We start from the raw sequence: 18,845 nt of genomic DNA on the forward strand, positions 1-18,845 counted from the left end.
AAGTGATGGGGGGTTGGGGTGTCAATAGTATAGAGCGATGAGGGGGGGAGTGTCAGTGAGTGGTGGTGCAGTATCACTCTATAAGTGGTGATGTCAGTTGTCTTCTGCTCCCTCTTGTGGTTGATTTCTGCCATTGCAGACACAGCAGGAACCTGCATGGAAATCATATTAAATGTACTGTCCAGTCATGTCAGTGTGTTTATTTGAATGGGGCCCTGGGAAGAGTGCGCCACCTACTGGGCACCATGAGGGGAGGGGGTGGGTAGGTGGCACACAAATCCCCTTCTTGTCAGTTCTCTGTCCTGGTCACCCGGGAGTGCTAATGATCCCGGGACTCCTAAATCCCCCCCCCATATCATTGTGATTGGGGGGGTTGCATACTGAGTACCCTCTTGGCATGGCGATAGCAGTCTTGGAGGGGTGATTCACCCTACAACACAGTGGCAGTATTATGGAGAGCGCAGGTCAGCAAATTCAGGAAGATCCTTCTATGCGAGTAGACTGCTCTCATCGCAGTACCCGACCTGACCACTAGAGGACAGGAAGTTTTCCTTTCAATGAAATTCTCAGGATTCAGAAGAAGCATTACAAAGGAACAGACTCAAGAAAGGTAAACACAGACAGGTCCTCTTTATTTATTTTAACAGCAATCAGAGACAGAATAGCTGGTAGTTGGAGGAAACCATCCGATGAGCTGAATGATGGAGTCAAGGCTATCTCTGATCAGGCTATGGAACACCTGCAAGCTTATGTCCCAGGTCATGTGAATCTGCAGCAGCCTCTTCTGTGAGCTGGGCCAGCACAGAAGGCCACAAATCAGTTTCAGCAACCGAGGGCCAATTTCTAATGAAAGGCGGTGGGGCCCATGGGTTCGAAGCCACAGCTGGTTGGATAGAATGTCATTGCGTGTGACAGGAAGTCTGACGTTCAGCTCCCCCACCTGAGCGGGCTTCCACAGCCGAGACTTTATTGAGCAAATTGTTCCTTTTCGGATTCATCATTTAGGTTTTTGCCGGAGTCCACCAATCAGGATGAACGAAGAGGACGCACAAATTCTTAAAGACACATTGACTAATTTCCCAAAAGGCTTGGTTATCATGCATTAGGTATCAACCTGGACAGTCATGATGGGAACGTGGGGGGAGGGAGTCACATTTGGAAACCAAGTGTCCATGCCAAAGCATGCTGGGAAATCTTACTGACCCCCATCAACTGCAACAAGGCGACACCAGTCCCAGCAGGAAGTAGTGTTTTCTGCTACGCAATTATTTCCTGCATATGAGGATCATGGAGATGCCTTCAAGACCCGCTCATCGAGAGTCAGCCCATTACGCAATACTGTGTTACTTTCAGGAATACTGTCATCTCAGGTGGCTTCATCGATGACTTCTGGTCAACCTTCCACACAAGGAAGAACCAACCTGAAGTAGCTTATTACAAACCCCATCGCAGATGCAGGTCTGAAGGCAAATTTGTGGAAGACATTTGTGGCCGGTGGCTTGATGGCCATTAAAACTCACCTTACTCTCGATATTTCGTCTGGGTAATTTTCACCGACTGGGACCATGAGCAACGGGAACACAGCCCGCTAAATTAATTTTTCAAGTCAACTTTTTTTTCTATTGGTCGAGGTCTAAAGATTTAGCCGATAATTTTCAGAGTTTCTCTTTTCTAACAATACTTAATGGCTAAAACCAGCTGAAGTCCTACTGTTTTTTTGGAGGACGGTGGTGGAAGAATCACCTATTGTCTTCTCATTTTCTGCTAGTCATGTTTGGACTAATGAGGAGATCTTATCTCTGAAGCACATGAATGGCCCACTGTGAATTCACCTCTTCAGGCTGGATTGACCCTCCACGGGTCGTACAGACTATCAAAGGCGTGGGAAGGTATTTAAGACTATCGTCCCACAGTTGGGTCACCTTCTTTCTATTGTTAGTTTGCTAAACTCTATTACTAGCAATGCTCAGACTAAGTGCGTAAGTAACGGCAATAAAAGTACGTATCTTCAATGATTAGATTTGTAGGTTACGTGGAACAACAAGTATACTTCAACCTGTTGAATAAGACCATTTGGAGCAGAGCAGAAGATGATATCTCAGTCTTTGGTAGATGATGGATAATCCACCCAATGCTTTCCATCTGCCGGGAACTCGTACTAGTGAGAGTTCTGTGTCCAGTTCCCACGTCTCCGCACCTACAGTGTCCATTATGAAGGGCTGCCACTCCCCACCCCCACGGTTCTCTGTTCTGTATTATAAATAAGGCAGGAGGTGTGAACATATAAAGACTAAGGAACTAGGCCAGGAGGATCTTGGTGCCGGATTACACAAGAGATACAGGAAGAGGGTAGATAAAGACTATAGAACTAGGGCAGGAAGATCTTGGTGCCGGTTTCCACCAGCGAGTGGATGAAGACTAAGGAACTAGGGCAGGAAGATTTTAGTGCTGGATTCCACAAGAGATACAGGAAGCAGGTAGATAAAGACTATAGAACTAGGGCAGGAAAATCTTGGTTCTGGATTCCACAAGAGATACAAGATGCAGGTAGATAAACACTAATGAACTAGGGCAGGAAGATCTTGGTGCCGGATTCCACAAGCGAGTGGACGAAGACTAAGGAACGAGGGCAGGAGGATCTTGGTGCCGGATTCCACAAGCTAGTGGATGAAGACTAAGAAACTAGGGTAGGAAGATCTTGGTGCCGGATTCCACAAGCTAGTGGATGAAGACTAAGGAACTAGGGCAGGAAGATCTTGGTGCCGGATTCCACAAGCTAGTGGATGAAGACTAAGAAACTAGGGCAGGAAGATCTTGGTGCCGGATTCCACAAGCTAGTGGATGAAGACTAAGGAACTAGGGCAGGAAGATAGCAATTAGGTAGATAAGGGCCTTGTTCACACCATCCTCAGTGCGATCACATTGCGGCTGGCTCAGTTTGTTATGGGGCGTTGCAGCATTTTTTCTGACCGGACCGCAAGCATTGATGTGCCTTTTGTTCCCGTGCGGCCGGCGGGCATGGCTGCGGTGCCATTCACTTCAACGCACCGCCAACTGAGCCGGCCACAATCGGGCGCACTGAGGATGGCGTGGCCGAGGCCAAAGACTAAGAAACTAGGGCAGGAAGACCTTGATGCCAGATTCCACAAGGGATGCGAGAAGCTGAAGGGTGATGAACCCACTAAGCTCCACCTGTAATTACATTACCTAAAGCACAGAGTTCAGAAATCCCATAATAGCCAAACAGCAATATTCTTGCCCTTTCTATAAGCATGTTACCGTGGCGTTTCTAAGCAGGTTAGGTTGTAGGAGAACTTAAAGTCACCATAAAAGGTCTGCACACAAACTGTGGTGGGGGCGAAATCTCTTAGCTTGACCCTCTGAGGCACCTTAAGTCTATATGTGATTACACACTCAAGACCTCACAACCTAACCTCCTAGTGCCACCACAGTAACAAAACTCAAGGACACATACAAGACCCAGGCTACTCCGTCACCTTTTGAGTGTTCACTAAAGCCTTCGCTGGTACAGAAAGGCGGGGCCTCTCCTCTCCTATTGACGTATAAGTACTAGTAAACTACAAATGTTCTTCGATTACTTTCCATCTTGCTGTGGTGGGCAGCTCTCTGTGGCCGACATGTCCGTATTTTCCCCTGCTTCAGAGCAGCTCTCCTCCCTTATCCTCAGCTGCACGAAACTTTTCTTCTTGTGCGTATTCTGATGGCCAATGAGAGTGGCCTTCCTGGTAAAACTCTTCCCGCATTCCGAACAGGAAAACGGCTTTTCCCCCGTGTGAGTTCTTTCGTGGCTGGCCAGGTTGGACTTCTGGGAAAAGGATTTCCCACACACGGCGCACGAATAAGGCTTCTCGTCGGTGTGAGTCCTTTCGTGTGCCAGAAGAAGACCCTTGTAGGCGAACCCTCTCCCGCAGTGGGAGCAAGAGAAAGGCTTCTCGCCCGTGTGGCTTAGTAGATGCCGGTCCAGTCGGGCCTTGTACGGGAAGGACTGACCACACTCGGTGCAAGGATAAGGGTTCTCCCCCGTGTGAATCCGCACGTGTTTAAGCGCGTCGCCTTTCTGGAAAAACCGCCTGCCGCATATGGCGCACAAAAACGGCCTCACTCCCGCGTGAAACTTCTGGTGCCGGCTTAGGAGGGCCTTTTCTATGAAACTCTTCCCGCATTCCGAGCACGTGTAGGGCTTTTCCCCTGAATGGATCTTCTGGTGCGAAACGAGGTGGGCCTTCTGTGCGAAATCCTTGCCGCACTCGGAGCAGGAAAAGGGCCTCTCCCCCGTGTGGGAGCGCTCATGGGCAACGAGTTTTGTCCTTTGGTCAAAGCTTTTTCCGCATTCGGTGCACGGGAACTTCTTGGGACGTTTGCGATATTTACGGTGGGTGACGGGGGCAGGGGTGGGAAAGTAAAAAGCGATTTGCGTCGAGGGGCCCGGTGAGACATAGTTAGCAGGAAGCACCGGCTGTACATTTGGGGTCGCTGAACTGGTTGTGGAACCACCGTCTCCTGCTTTGCCCTCTGGAGAAGTGCCCGGGTTTTCCTCCGCGGTGAACTTCCTGTATCGCCCATCTGAAGTTAATTTTAAAAAAAAAGTGGGTCACCAAAAAGAATAAATACTTTTTACTAGGGATGAACCGATACCGGTATTTTAGTATCGAGTACGAGTACCGATAATTTTTTTTCGGCGCTCGCCGATACCAATTACCGAGTAACGGAAGTCCCATTCAGGAAGCCAGGTGGCATGTAATGACTCGCCACCTGGCTTCCTGATTAGCCGGGAAGTCGGGCAGCATGTAAAGAGTCGCCACCCGGCTTCCCGATTAACAAGAAAGTCCCCTCTTACCTTAGTATGTGCAGCTGTCACCCCCCGGGGCCTCTCCAGGGAGAACGCGGCCTTCATCCGGTACCCAGCCGGAGCCGTCTAGCCGGCCAATCAGGAAACCGGGCGCCGTGTAATGACGCGTCGCCCTGCTTTCTGATTGGCTGGGAGGCCGGCTCCATGCTCTCTTGTCATGAGATGACGAGGGAGCATGAAGCCAGCTTCCCGGCCAATCAGAAAGCAGGGCGTCGCGTCATTAGACGGCGCCCGGCTTCCTGATTGGACGGCTCCGGCTGGGTACCGGACGAAGGCCGCATTCTCGCTGGAGAGGCCCCGGGGGATGACAGGCTGCACATACTAAGGTAAGGTAACCTTACCTCACGAGGCGAGCTTCCGGTCAATTGAGAAACCGGGCAGCGTGTAATGACGCGCTGCCCGGCTTCCTGATACCGGAAGTACTTGTGCTAGGCATCGGAGCATTTGGGTGAGTACGAGTACTTGCCAAATACTCGGAATCGGCACCGATATCGATACTAGTATCATCCCTACTTTTTACCCAACCAATCGGGTCTGTTGCTACCCTATGAACAGGTCTCAGCTTCCGGGTACAAACAATATTGGGAAAGGTATCCAAGGACAAATGGCCAGATGTCTACAAGCTAGGAACTTGGAGGCCAAGCTCCTTTCTATGTTAGCCATTGATGACTCACCTGTGCTGATCTCCATAGGAACTTCCTCCTCTTTAACCTTCACATGTTCATCTTCCTCAGCTATAAAGTATTCTTGAGTGTCACTGGAGTCTTCATTGTCTGTGAATAAAGATGAGAGTGAAGCCTCCTGAGATGTATGAGAGACCCCAAAGAACGGGTAAAGACTGGTCACATCTCAATGGCATGATGTGGGGAGGAGAGCCGGAGTCTAATAGAGGCTGATGGCTCCTGACTCCCCCCACTAGACACATTCCGTCCCCCCATTACTGTCTACTGACAGAGGAGGGGGGAGAAGAAGAGATTGTTGTAGTGACTGAACAAGGAGAATCTGGGACTCTTCTCTGCATTTAGGGTTTATTACTCACCTGAGCTGATCTCTGAAGAACGTTCCTCTTCCTTACACGGCTCATCATCATCCAACGCATCATCATCTTCATCCTCTTCGACTTTAATGACAATCAGGCCATCTCTCTCCATCATGACGTCTTCGGGAAGATCTTTGTACCCTTCGGAACCCTCTTCACCCCTCAGGACATCTTATGTGGTACTTTGGTAGGGATCAAGCTGCAATAAATTATAATACTGGAACAATATCTTTCAGAACTACATGCACCTGACAGGAATCCACTGGTAACCCTCCCCCATAGTTACTCTGCTGTCTATATTACCAGGATCAATTCAAAAGAGCACCCTGAGTCCCGGGCCCTGAAGGTTGAGGCCTACCCCTTCAATTAAGAAGTGGGTGGCAGAGGTAACCTAGTTCCCAGGTCTGTACACCTGCTGTGCCCATTATGAGGAGCTCCCACCATCCCTGTGCTGAGTTCCTGGTCTGTACACCTGCTGTGCCCATTATGAGGGGCTCCCACCATCCCTGTGCTGAGTTCCCGGGTCTGTACACCTGCTGTATCCTTTATGAGGGGCTCCCACCATCCCTGTGCTGAGTTCCCGGGTCTGTACACCTGCTGTATCCATTATGAGGGGCTCCCACCATCTCTGTGCTGAGTTCCCGGGTCTGTACACCTGCTGTGCCCATTATGAGGGGCACCCACCATCCCTGAGCTGAGTTCCCGGGTCTGTACACCTGCTGTGCCCATTATGAGGGGCTCCCACCATCCCTGTGCTGAGTTCCCGGGTCTGTACACCTGCTGTATCCATTATGAGGGGCTCCCACCATCTCTGTGCTGAGTTCCCGGGTCTGTACACCGGCTGTGCCCATTATAAGGGATTTTTTATTTTTACTTAACTTTATTGCTATCACAAGGTAAGATGTACTATGTAGGTGACAGGTACCCCTAATGTCTCCTCTGCTACGCCATCCTGAGACCCTCTGCTGTGGTCCTGGGAAGAGCAGAAGAGCCCAGGGAGCCACAGAACGGAAGGGGGTCCAGTCACGTTAAAGTGATCAATAGTCAGGAGCCAAGTCATAGGATGTTCAGATTTATTAAAGGGTTAAAGCCACCACCATGACCCGAGCTCCCCCACCAGGAAGCCCTCAGGCAGGATCTCATAGACTTACCTTTCATCAAAGTCTTCAGACCGGTCACATGACACGAAGGGTCCTGCTCAGATCTTCTCCTGGCTTTGGCAGGTCCTCCATGATGTCATCAGTGGTCTCTGGACCATTATACATTGAGTTTAGGGTGAAGTGGTAACGTTGCCTCAGGGGGCAGGTCCATGAGACCCTGCACTCACAGTATGTCCTCCAATCCAGAAAACTGAGGACATCTTGTGGAGGGCAGTGCCGGAAAGGAGGTGAGTATTGCAGCTCAGGTTCCATTCTTATCCACCAGTGGGCTTCAAAGTGAACTGGACATTAGGACAAATTATATATGGGCCCTAGGTGGAGGTATCCTCTTGAGCACCCCGGGAACTCTAGGCTGCTCCTCTCGTAGGAAGATCGCCTTCCTCCATCAGTGTGCTGCTATTGGTCAGTGAAGCTGCCCATCAGATTGAGGTCAAAAGGACCCAACCACCACCATGTGGATGTAAAATTTCTGCACATCCATATGGTAAAGCAGTTGCATGCTGCAACTTTACTACTATTCTCCTTCAGGTCATACGATGGTGGTTTGTAGGGTTGCACTGTGGCAGAGGGAGCCTGCACCTTCACCACCAACCAATCCCGAAGCCGACCAACCATGCAACGACCACGGCAGGGTCCCTGCACCATGGTAGAAGGCGGTGCGTGCATGCTCTGTGTCCTTTTCTTCGTAGAGAAGGGCTAGATAGCGGGCATCAGAACCATGCACAGTTAGCCTGGTGACCACCCTGATGTCCAGCTGGCCAGGCCTAGGATAACCATGCAGCCAGTGCTGTGACATGTGACAAGCACCCCCAAAGGTCACATGATCCCCCCAGTTCACAGAGAGACCTGGACCCCTGTCCCTCATCTCAATCCCCTTTGAATATGTTAATAAGAAGAAGACATTACCTCCTCCTCCTCCTCACTGTGCAGCCCCTCTGCAGCCTCACACACCCCACCAGGAGGATTCTGCCACTGTTACAGATGCTCCTCCTCCTCCTCTGGGCTACAACAAAATGGCCGCCCTTCCTCCCCATTAGGATCCTCGACATCTCTTCACTGCCCGTGCGCGCGTTGCTATAACAACCAGGTAGCCAGGAGTGGAACGCACAGGAAGTCTCCGTTCCCCGCGCTGCCTAGCAACCGCTTATGCCTGCAGTAAACGCTAGAGGGCGAACGCTCCTCAACTCACTGTCAGCCTGCCGAGGAGATGGGGCCATTTTCCCTTGGCGCTGAGTCTATAGAGCTTCGAAGGAATAGGGGAGCGGCGGCCATTTTGTTGCAGACCAAAATTAAAACCTGAGAAAGTTCAAAGATATTTAACCTGAACTGCTCACTTGAGGAGAGAGAGGGGCACCTGGAGCTGTGTGGTCTGTCCAGAGTTCTGTCAGCTGAGCATTACATACAGGCTGGTCCGGCCTAAAAGGGGAGGTATGAAGTGTCCAGAGGATAAAGAAGTTACCTTTTCTTCAAGCGAAACCCGAACACTCTAGGGACACGTGGACATTTTTTTGGGAGAAAGAATCGTAGCTTATTCATATATAAATAGCGCCAAACAGTCATATGTAAAAATCACAGTTTAAACTATTTTCAGTGGGGGGCCAGTAGCTGCTATCTTAATTTTGGTTGCCCCCTGTCTGCTTGACATCTTGTGTCCGGGTTTCTGCTGCCATGAAACCCGGACAAAGCATTCAAAACCCGGACTGTCCGGGTGAATCCTGGACAGGTGGCAACCCTATCCTTACCTGCTTCTGTCCTCTACATCCTGAGGTAGGCCCATTTCCAGCCTTCCTGCTGAAATCCTTTAAAAGGAGTGCTAGATGTGAGGGCCCACCTTTGTTCATATTCACGGGTTCAATGCTGTACTGAAAGGAACCCACCATGGAGAAATACAGAAATACAAAACACAAAAATTCCCCAGCCTCAGCCTGCCAGCCAGCCTGCAACTAAACAAGTAGCCCTGTCAACAGTATGCGTTAAAATCAGAGGTTTTAGTTGCACAAACTTTTGGCCAAAAATATGTAGAAGCCACACTGCCGCGCCAAGGCACCTCTGCAAAGTGTGGTCCTAACTCTATGTATCCGAGTCTCCAAGTGTGAGCATATTAATGAAGTTGATAAATTACATGCAGAAATACAGAGCCCGGCCTTGTGCTACCATCTGAAACACCTACCTAGAACAAGCAGGTGGCTAGCGAGCCCACAACTTCTGATCTGCCTGGAGACTTGACGAAGCCGCAGGGTCAACGTGGCAGCTAAAGGTCAAGCATTTTTTTAAGAAGGGGCCAGCGACGGCTTTTAGGGACACAGCGGACCCAGCATCCCTCTGGATGCTCTGACCAAAGGTGATCCCTCAGGCCTTTCCCCTGTATTCCACACAGGAACATCAGGAGATCCCTCAGACCCGTCCTCTGTATTCCCAGGATTCCACACAGGAACATCAGGAGATCCTTCAGGCCCGTCCTCTGTATTCCCGGGACTCCACACAGGAACATCAGGAGATCTCTCAGGCCCATCCTCTGTATTCCCGGGACTCCACACAGGAACATCATGAGATGCCTCAGACCCGTCCTCTGTATTCCCGGGATTCCACACAGGAACATCAGGAGATCCCTCAGACCCGTCCTCTGTATTCCCGGGATTCCACACAGGAACATCATGAGATCCCTCAGGCCCGTCCTCTGTATTCCCAGGATTCCACACAGGAACATCATGAGATCCCTCAGGCCCGTCCTCTAGAACACGGCTAGATGTTCTATGCATTCCTCCAATGAGGTGGAGTGGCTCATATCACATCCTCTTCCAAATGATTCCTCTGTCTACCTTCTACAAGTAAGCCCGTTTGTGGTGAAACATGTTAAGAGGGGAGTAGACCTTGAGCGGCATCTTATTGGAGATATGGCATCAGAGTTCAGCTCTTTGGGATTTACAGACTTTTTCTGAGGATGTGGAGTAAAAGGGTGGGCAACGTGGACCTGAATTCAAACTTTGAAGATCTGCTGTCTTCTAGTAAACACCTAGGAAAGTTCTTGGTGCCTAAGCAGTACCCTAATGAAGGCCTTGAGGTCCTCCTGACAAAAAAAGAAGAACCTGTGCCTTGGTGTCAGTGAAATCCTGATCTGCATCTAAGGCTCTGCTGCCTGACTGCCGGTATCTACAATGGGAGATCCTCTAAGGCTCTGCTGCCTGACTGCCGGTATCTACAACGGGAGATCCTCTAAGGCTCTGCTGCCTTTGACTGCCGCAATCTACAATGGGAGATCATCTAAGGCTCTGCTGCCTCTGATTGCCGGTATCTACAATGGGAGATCCTTTAAGGCTCTGCTGCCTCTGACTGCCGGTATCTACAATGGGAGATCCTCTAAGGCTCTGCTGCCTCCGACTGCCGGTATCTACAATGGGAGATCCTCTAAGGCTCAGCTGCCTCTGACTGCCGGTATCTACAATGGGAGATCATCTAAGGCTCTGCTGCCTCCGACTGCCGGTATCTACAATGGGAGATCATCTAAGGCTCTGCTGCCTCCGACTGCCGGTATCTACAATGGGAGATCCTCTAAGGCTCTGCTGCCTCTGACTGCCGGTATCTACAATGGGAGATCATCTAAGGCTCTGCTGCCTCTGACTGCCGGTATCTACAATGGGTGATCCTCTAAGGCTCTGCTGCCTCTGACTGCCGCAATCTACAATGGGAGATCACCTAAGGCTCTGCTGCCTCTGACTGCCGCAATCTACAATGGGAGATCACCTAAGGCTCTGCTGCCTCTGACTGCCGCAATCTACAATGGGAGATCACCTAAGGCTCTGCTGCCTCTGATTGCCGGTATCTACAATGGGAGATCCTCTAAGGCTCTGCTGCCTCTGACTGCCGGTATCTACAATGGGAAATGATCTAAGGCTCTGCTGCCTCTGACCGCCGGTATCTACAATGGGAGATCATCTAAGGCTCTGCTGCCTCTGATTGCCGGTCTCACCAGATAGAGTGAGATTTGGTGATGTTGCTCTCTGTTCTCCTTGTTGGAGAGGAAGCTGTACCTGAGAACCTGCGGTGCCAGGATCTCCCTGCTTCTGCTTCCTCCATTCCATTGACCTGTGCTAGTTCCACCTCTCCCGCTGCTTCCTGTTCATATCCCGCCCGTCACTAATGGGGCCACTCCGAGGTAAAGAAGCAAAGCCCACTTCTCTACCAAGATGGCCACCTCCACACACAGGACAAGGCAATGTGAGTCAGTGAAACGATCAGAAATCCTGACTTTGAAATATCTAAGACGCCTAGAGGCCAACACCGGCAGATGGTCACATGTTCCATCTTCTTCTTTGCTTTTTAAGCCCCACACAAGACAGAACACTACGTTTTAGTTCCAAAAACCTTTTTAATAGTTTAATACCGAAACAAAAAAACTTGCAAGGACATCTTCTCCACACCTACTCCATGCCGAACTCGCAACGGAAAAACAATGCACATCCCGTGTCATACAGAATACTGATATTAATCATTTGAGTGTGTGGACTGTTTGGTATCTAAGGAATCGTTTTCTCTTATCTTATAAGATCAGAGGCTTGCTTGTGGGACTTCTCGGGTGTCCAAGGATTTTTTGGTCTAAGGTCGTCTCTTTTCTTAGCGATTTCCTGCCCTGTGAACATGAATAACGGGATTTGTGTCTTATGTCACAGGACACAGGGAGTTCAATTCTTTAGCCACTTGCACCATGCAACTACCTTCCAGTGATTGGACACTGGCGAATCAATCAAAGACCTGCATAACCCCTCCCACTATCAGTGGATCACATAATACAGAAGGGAGGGTCCTGTTTGCTGTGATGTACTCCAGGAAACGGGTGAGACAAGAATCACAGGACACAAGGTTAAGTTATTACCCCTCTGGGACGTTCCAAAGCAGTCCAATAGGGGAATGGGGGGCAAGTCAGCAAACAACAGCTAACAGGCCCCGCTATCAATAAGCCCAAAGAGTGTGGCCAAAACTGGCATCTGCAGAGGCCTGAAGGTCCACCCGGTAGAATTATGAACAGAGGACCAGGTGGCGGCCTTACAGATGTAGGAAACCGAAGCCTGATGCCGAAAGGCCCAAAAAGCACTAATGCTTCTGGAGGTGTGGTGTGCCAGGACCCAAAAGGGGGGAACTTTTCCCTTCAGCTCATAGGCCTCAGATATGGTGAGATGATGGCCCTGACCGGAAAGAAGGGAACCTCCCCTTCAGCTCATAGGCCTCAGAGAGGGAGTGCTGATGGCCATTACCAGAAAGGGGGGGGGACGACTTCCCCCCAGATGGTGTTTTAGAGGTCCAGGGCTGTGGTCCATCCAGGTGGAGCCCTGACTCTGAAGACCCCCCTAGGGGGAGACATGCCATTAAAGCTTTGAATGGCACAAAGCCCTGGACCTCTAAAACACCATCTAGGTGGAGTCCTGACCCTGAAGACCCCCTTGGTGGGACATGCCATCTGAGCTTCACCATTTGGGTGGGAAAGCAAGGTCCAGTGACTAAGGTGTCCATCACCTAAGAACAATAGCAAAACATTGAGGCATGCTGGGAGTGGGAGGGGTCAAAGGGCCAACATGTATCTCTGATTGAATTACCAGTGCCCAATTACCTGGAGGTGTCTGTATAACCCAGTGTTCTAAAAATCAACTTCTGTGTCCTGTGATGTACGATCACGAAAGGGATTTTCATATGTGTGAATTCTCCGTGGTGTAAGAAGTGCACTTTTCTTTTTTCAGTGAAACGTTTCCCAAACTGTGAGCATTAATTAGGATGTTCGCCCGTGTGAATTTTCTGGTGTTTTACAAGGTTTCTTTTTAAAGAAAAGCATTTATTGCATTTAGAACAGGAGAAATAATTATTGCCCTTGTGAGTTCCCAGGTGTCTCAAAAACGTCCTTTTTTGAAGGAAACATTCATTACACTGCGGACACGAATAAGGACACATTTCTATGTGAACTCTCTGGTGTCTAACAAGGTCTTTTTTATTAGTGAAACATTTCCCGCACTCCGAGCATGGAAAAGGGCGCTCACCTGTGTGACTCCTCTGGTGTATAACGAGGTTTCCTTTCTCCCTAAAACATTTCCTGCAATCTGGACACTGAAATGGACGCTCGTCTGTGTGAGTCCTTTGGTGTGCAAGAAGGGTTGTTTTATGAGCAAAACTTTTCCCACACTCTGAACATAAAAAAGGACGCAAACCCGTGTGAGTTGTCTGGTGTCTGAGGAGGTTTGATTTTCGAGTGTAACATTTCCCACACTCTAAGCAAGCGTAAGGGCGCTCGACCTTGTGAGTTCTCCGGTGAATACGGAGCGCCCTTCTTTCAGCAAAAGCCTTTGTGCACTCTGGACATGGATAAGGAGTCTCCCCCGTGTGGACAATTTGGTGCCTAAGAAGGTTTTCTTTCCGAGTGAAACATTTCTCGCACTCTAAGCATGAATAGAGCCTCTTCCGCTTGTGAATTCTCTGGTGTATAAAGAGTAAACGTTTTCCAGTAAAAGTTTTCCCGCACTCTTGACATGGAAGGGGACCCCTGTCCCTGTGACATCTTCGGTGTCTAACAAGGTCTTCTTTCTTGGGGAATGATTTTCCGCACTCAAAACATGAATTAGGACGCTCACCTTGGTGAATTCGCCAGTGTACCAGAAGTCGTCTTTTTTCGATGAAACCTTCCCCGCACTCTAAACATGAAAACGTTGCACCGGTGTGAGATCGGAGATGTAGAAGAAGTTCGGATTTCATTGTAAAGGGTTTCCCGCATTCCACACATGACAAACTCTCGTCTGTGTGAACTTCTTCACGGCGTAAAGGAGAATCCTCGGGATTAGGTGGATCTGTTGATCCACATGCAAAGGGAGAATGTAGGTGGACATCTAAAATCATAGTATGGGGTTTATCAGAAGGTTCCTCAGGATTCGAAGGCTCCATTGATCTGCCTCCACGGTGTGAAGTCATAGTATGGGGTTTATCAGAAGGTTCCTCAGGATTCGAAGGCTCCATTGATCTGCCTCCACGGTGTGAAGTCATAGTATGGGGTTTATCAGAAGGTTCCTCAGGATTCGAAGGCTCCATTGATCTGCCTCCACGGTGTGAAGTCATAGTATGGGGTTTATCAGAAGGTTCCTCAGGATTCGAAGGCTCCATTGATCTGCCTCCATGGTGTGAAGTCATAGTATGGGGTTTATCAGGAGGTTCCTCAGGATCCATTGATCTGCCTCCATGGTGAGAGGTCATAGTATGGGGTTTATCAGGAGGTTCCTCAGGATTCGAAGGCTCCATTGATCTGCCTCCACGGTGTGAAGTCATAGTATGGGGTTTATCAGGAGGTTCCTCAGGATTCGAAAGCTCCATTGATCTGCCTCCACGGTGAGAAGTCATAGTATGGGGTTTATCAGAAGGTTCCTCGAGATTTAAAGACTCCATTGATCCATCTGCCCTATGAGAAGTCATAGTATGGGGTTTATCAGAAGGTTCCTCATGATTTGAAGGCTGCATTGATCTGCCTCCATGGTGGGAAGTCGTAGTACGGGGTTTATCAGAAGGTTTCTCGGGATTAGATCGATCCACTGATCTGTCCGAACTGTGAGAAGCCAAAGTATGCATTTCATCAGAAGAATCTTCAGGATCAGAGGAATCCACTAATGTATCCAAATTATGAGGATTGGGATGTGTATTTGGAGTAATGGGATTTACTCCCGGAGAATATTGCGCAATGTCCCTATTTTCCACATTGCAGTCTGGAAATGAAGCAAGATCTCCCTCCGAGGTATTCTGAACATGGGGTCCATCTGTAGGAATGTAATAAACAGGTTTCATGTTTTGCATTCAACAGATTCCCAGAGTTCTAGAGCAGAAATTGGTGCAATAGGTACATCCAAATATGAATATAATTAAGGTGGAGTATACCATAAACCCAAACTAAATATGGCACACTGGGCAACAGTGCTTGGTCACTGATGGCATTTTATAGTGAGGAATGGAGATGGACCTTCCATATGGTGTACAGTATCTCCTCCTCATTTGTTGGTGACATGACGTTATATTGAGGAATGGAGATGGACCTTCATATGGTGTACAGTATCTCCTCCTCATTTGTTGGTGACATGACGTTATATTGAGGAATGGAGATGGACCTTCATATGGTGTACAGTATCTCCTCCTCATTTGTTGGTCACATGGAGTTATATTGAGGAATGGAGATGGACCTTCATATGGTGTACAGCATCTCCTCCTCATTTGTTGGGAACGATAAATGTACAAATTACATTCTTCCAATTAGCAATGGAGATGGATCAAACATATGGAAAATTCGGTGGTCAGGTGTTCGTATTTCTGCTTCCTCTCATTCATTTTTGGTAGAAAAAACAAAAACATACTCATGAAAGCGAAAATGTAAATTGTTTCAACAAGTAAAATGTTTACTCTACTCCTTTATAATAAAGTCTCCTCTTACCCGGTGATGTGAGGGGCGGCCGGTTCTCCATCATGACGTCCTTGTAGAGATCCTGGTGTCCTTCTAGATACTCCCACTCCTCCATGGAGAAATAGACAGAGACATCCTGACACCTTATAGGAACCTGACACACACAATGATACAGTCACCATCCAGACACACCCCTTGTCTGTTCCTGGATCATGTCCCAGAATTCCCGGCACCGCTCACCTCTCCCGTCAGCAGCTCGATGATCTCTCTGGTGACTTCCTTGACTTTCTTTTTCTTCTGTGTTACGGAGTGAGATGGAGGCTCTATAACGGGGCTTTGGGTCTTCATTAAGTTGGATGCCAGCAAGCCATCAGCGAACTTGAAGGCTATATAATTCTAGATTTTTTAAAAACTCTCCGGTCAGGTCTGTGTTTTATTAATAGAGATGAGAGTGATGTCATGTGACCTCCCAGAACCCTCCTCACCTCTCCGGTCAGCAGGTAGATGATGTCCAGGGTGAGGTTTAACATCCTCTCAGACATGGAACTTTGCTCTTTGTCCATCCTCATTGAGGTGGTCATGTGACCTGTGCAGGATGCTGGTCTCTGTAGACAAAGAATAAACTGATCATTATCTGCACCCTTCCTCCAATAGTCCATACTGCTTGTTGGCCTATATTCCAGGTCTAGTTCATCAGTGTAACAGAAGGAGAACCAGAGATAAACCTGACCTCCAGCCATAACATATCTGATGTTCAGATTAGGGGAGGGTCAGAACCTTTGACTCTCCTCAATCTCCCATGTTGAGTGATGATAAATGGAGGACGTTTTGTGGTGGAGCAGAAGTCCTGCCTCTCCCCTCCCGGGCAATCAGTAGAGAGCACCACCGGCCGCCCAACAGCAGCCGAAAGCCAACCTGCAAACCTCAGGACAGGCCCACAATGGATGCGGAGCAAGAGTGCCATGCATGGTACAATATGAAGGCAACAAATGGCCAGTTATCGTAATAGAAGGGCAAGAAATGGGCGATTGTCACAATAGAAGAGCAACAAATGGGCGATTGTCACAATAGAAGAGCAACAAATGGGCAATTGTTACAATAGGAGGGCAACAAATGGGCGATTGTCACAATAGAAGAGCAACAAATGGGTGATTGTTACAATAGGAGGGTAACAAATGGGCGATTGTCACAATAGGAGGGTAACAAATAGGCGATTGTCACAATAGGAGGGTAACAAATAGGCGATTGTCACAATAGGAGGGTAACAAATAGGCGATTGTCACAATAGGAGGGCAACAAATGGGCGATTGTCACAATAGGAGGGCAACACGTGGGCAATTAGTACAATATAATGGAAAAAATGGGCAACAGATACCATATGCAGGGAACAAATGGGCAACTGCCAGAATACGAGGGCAACAAATGGAAAACTGCACCAATATGCAGGCAATGGGACACGGGGACCCAACTATGGCAGCCGGCTATTTTATTAGTGAGCTGCAGCAAAAGGCAGAAATCATGTCATGTAACTGGCCAGAGTTAAACAGGAAACAGCTCAGCAAAAATACTCATTTTACCTTTAACTGTCCTATAAGATGAAAGTTAAACTTTAAGTGTAGCACAGACCATGTATTATAAGAACTGATCAATTCCTCTGCTGTCATCTCCAGGACTTCCACTTTGTAAACATACAGCACTTCCGGTTAACCTTTTATCTTTTCCTGTTGAGCTACCATCACTTCCTGTGTTCACTTTCCATCACTTCCTGTCTGCACCAATTATCAGTTTCTAATACCATCACTTCCTGTGTTCACTTTCCATCACTTCCTGTCTGCACCAATTATCAGTTTCTATCGGTCCCTTACACTGGTAGTGATATCGCCATCTTGTGGATAATAAACAAACTGCAGCCTCCATTACTTTTCATTGAAGCCCACCTGAGAGTCGCGCAGCCCACCTGAGAGTCGCGCAGCCCACCTGAGAGTCGCGCAGCCCACCTGAGAGTCGCGCAGCCCACCTGAGAGTCGCGCAGCCCACCTGAGAGTCGCACACCTGAGAGGAGCACAGCACACCTGAGAGGAGCACAGCACACATGAAAGTCGCACAGCCCACCTGAGAGTCGCACAGCACACCTGAGAGTCGCACAGCACACATGAGAGTCGCATAGCCCACCTGAGAGTCACACAGCCCACCTGAGAGTCGCGCAGCCCACCTGAGAGTGTGCACAGCTTACCTGAGATTCGCGCAGCCCTCCTGAGAGACACAAAGCCCACTTAAGAGTCGCACAGCCCACCTGAGAGTCACATAGCCCGCCTGAGCGGAGCACAGCTTACCTGAGAGGCGCACAGCCCACTTGAGAGGCTCTCTTCCTTAGATTCTACAAAAAATAAAATTGCAACGTTAGAGTGTTCGGGTTTCACTTCAAGAGAAGGTGGCAAGCCTAACTTATGGGCACACCAATTATTGTGAAAACGTCCACTTCCGTTTTTGTTTGCAGGACAGGAAGTGAAGAAAACTTCCCAATAGGACACAAAGGGCCCTTTCAGAGGTTTTAACAATATAAACTAAAAACAAGTTAACCTTCAACATACTTTAGCCCCGCCCTACTCCATTCAGACCTGAAAATCATATTTGTGGCCTTTACAGTTCCCTTTATTAAAGACATAAAGCCCAACACTGGAATAAACGACGCTCGGCTTCCTCTTGGCCTCTGCGCGTGACTATGGTAACCATGAAGTCACTGCACATCTGAGGAACAGACACAGCGGAAGTGTGGGAGCCACAGGGCGGAAACTCTTGTGCCTGAGCTGCCTAGCAACAAGGTCCCGCCTACTGAGCTCTGATTCGTGTCACAGCTTACACTAGAGGGCGATGGTTATAGCAAAGCATTTCCGTCTGCAGTGAAGCGGCGGCCATTTTTCCTTAGCTCACACCCTTTCTGCTCTACAAAGACAGGAAGGCGACGGCCATTTTTTTGTAGCTCACAAAGAAACCCTAACAAAGTTACAACTTCCCTCTGGCTGCAGCAGCTGCTGGATGGGGTGTGAGGCTGGAGAGTGTGTGTCCAATGGGGAGGAGGTAATAATGATGTCTTTTTAATATGAGCCAGGAGGGTCCCAGGACTGGCTAAGGACTTGTTGGAGTTGGGGGGATATGTGACCTTGGGAGGCAAGGGTGGGACAAATGTCTTCAGAAAGAGCTAGGGATACATATGACATATCCATGCATGAGAACCTAGTGTAGAGCTGAGTGACAGATGCTCATATTTCAGGTTCCCAGCTCCGCCCACCTATCCAAGCTGTCACAGGGGTGGTCTCTCCAATCTGTGTTCCTCCACCATTCTCCTCCCTTTAATTCCCCCCC

The 18,845-nt window shown here is 48.9% G+C and overlaps 1 protein-coding gene and 1 long non-coding RNA gene across 2 annotated transcripts in view; one reads left to right on the top strand and one right to left on the bottom strand.

The window, feature by feature from the left end:
* Positions 1-18,845, top strand: part of LOC108788091 — a 59,675-nt gene that overhangs the window by 27,656 nt on the left and 13,174 nt on the right. Inside the window, exon 11 of the mRNA XM_018557825.1 lies at positions 7,073-7,083. Within this exon, the coding sequence (XP_018413327.1) occupies positions 7,073-7,083 (11 nt within the window). The remainder of the gene's footprint in view (positions 1-7,072; positions 7,084-18,845) is intronic.
* On the bottom strand, positions 4,550-5,642 carry LOC108788115. The gene is made up of 2 exons (XR_001941309.1): positions 5,545-5,642; positions 4,550-4,584 (listed from the first exon to the last, which is right to left on the bottom strand). It is a non-coding gene; the product is annotated as an uncharacterized LOC108788115 (long non-coding RNA).

The sequence above is a fragment of the Nanorana parkeri genome, unplaced genomic scaffold (genome assembly GCF_000935625.1).
Source record: "Nanorana parkeri isolate BGI_ZX_2015 unplaced genomic scaffold, ASM93562v1 scaffold305, whole genome shotgun sequence".
Lineage (NCBI taxonomy): Eukaryota > Metazoa > Chordata > Amphibia > Anura > Dicroglossidae > Nanorana > Nanorana parkeri.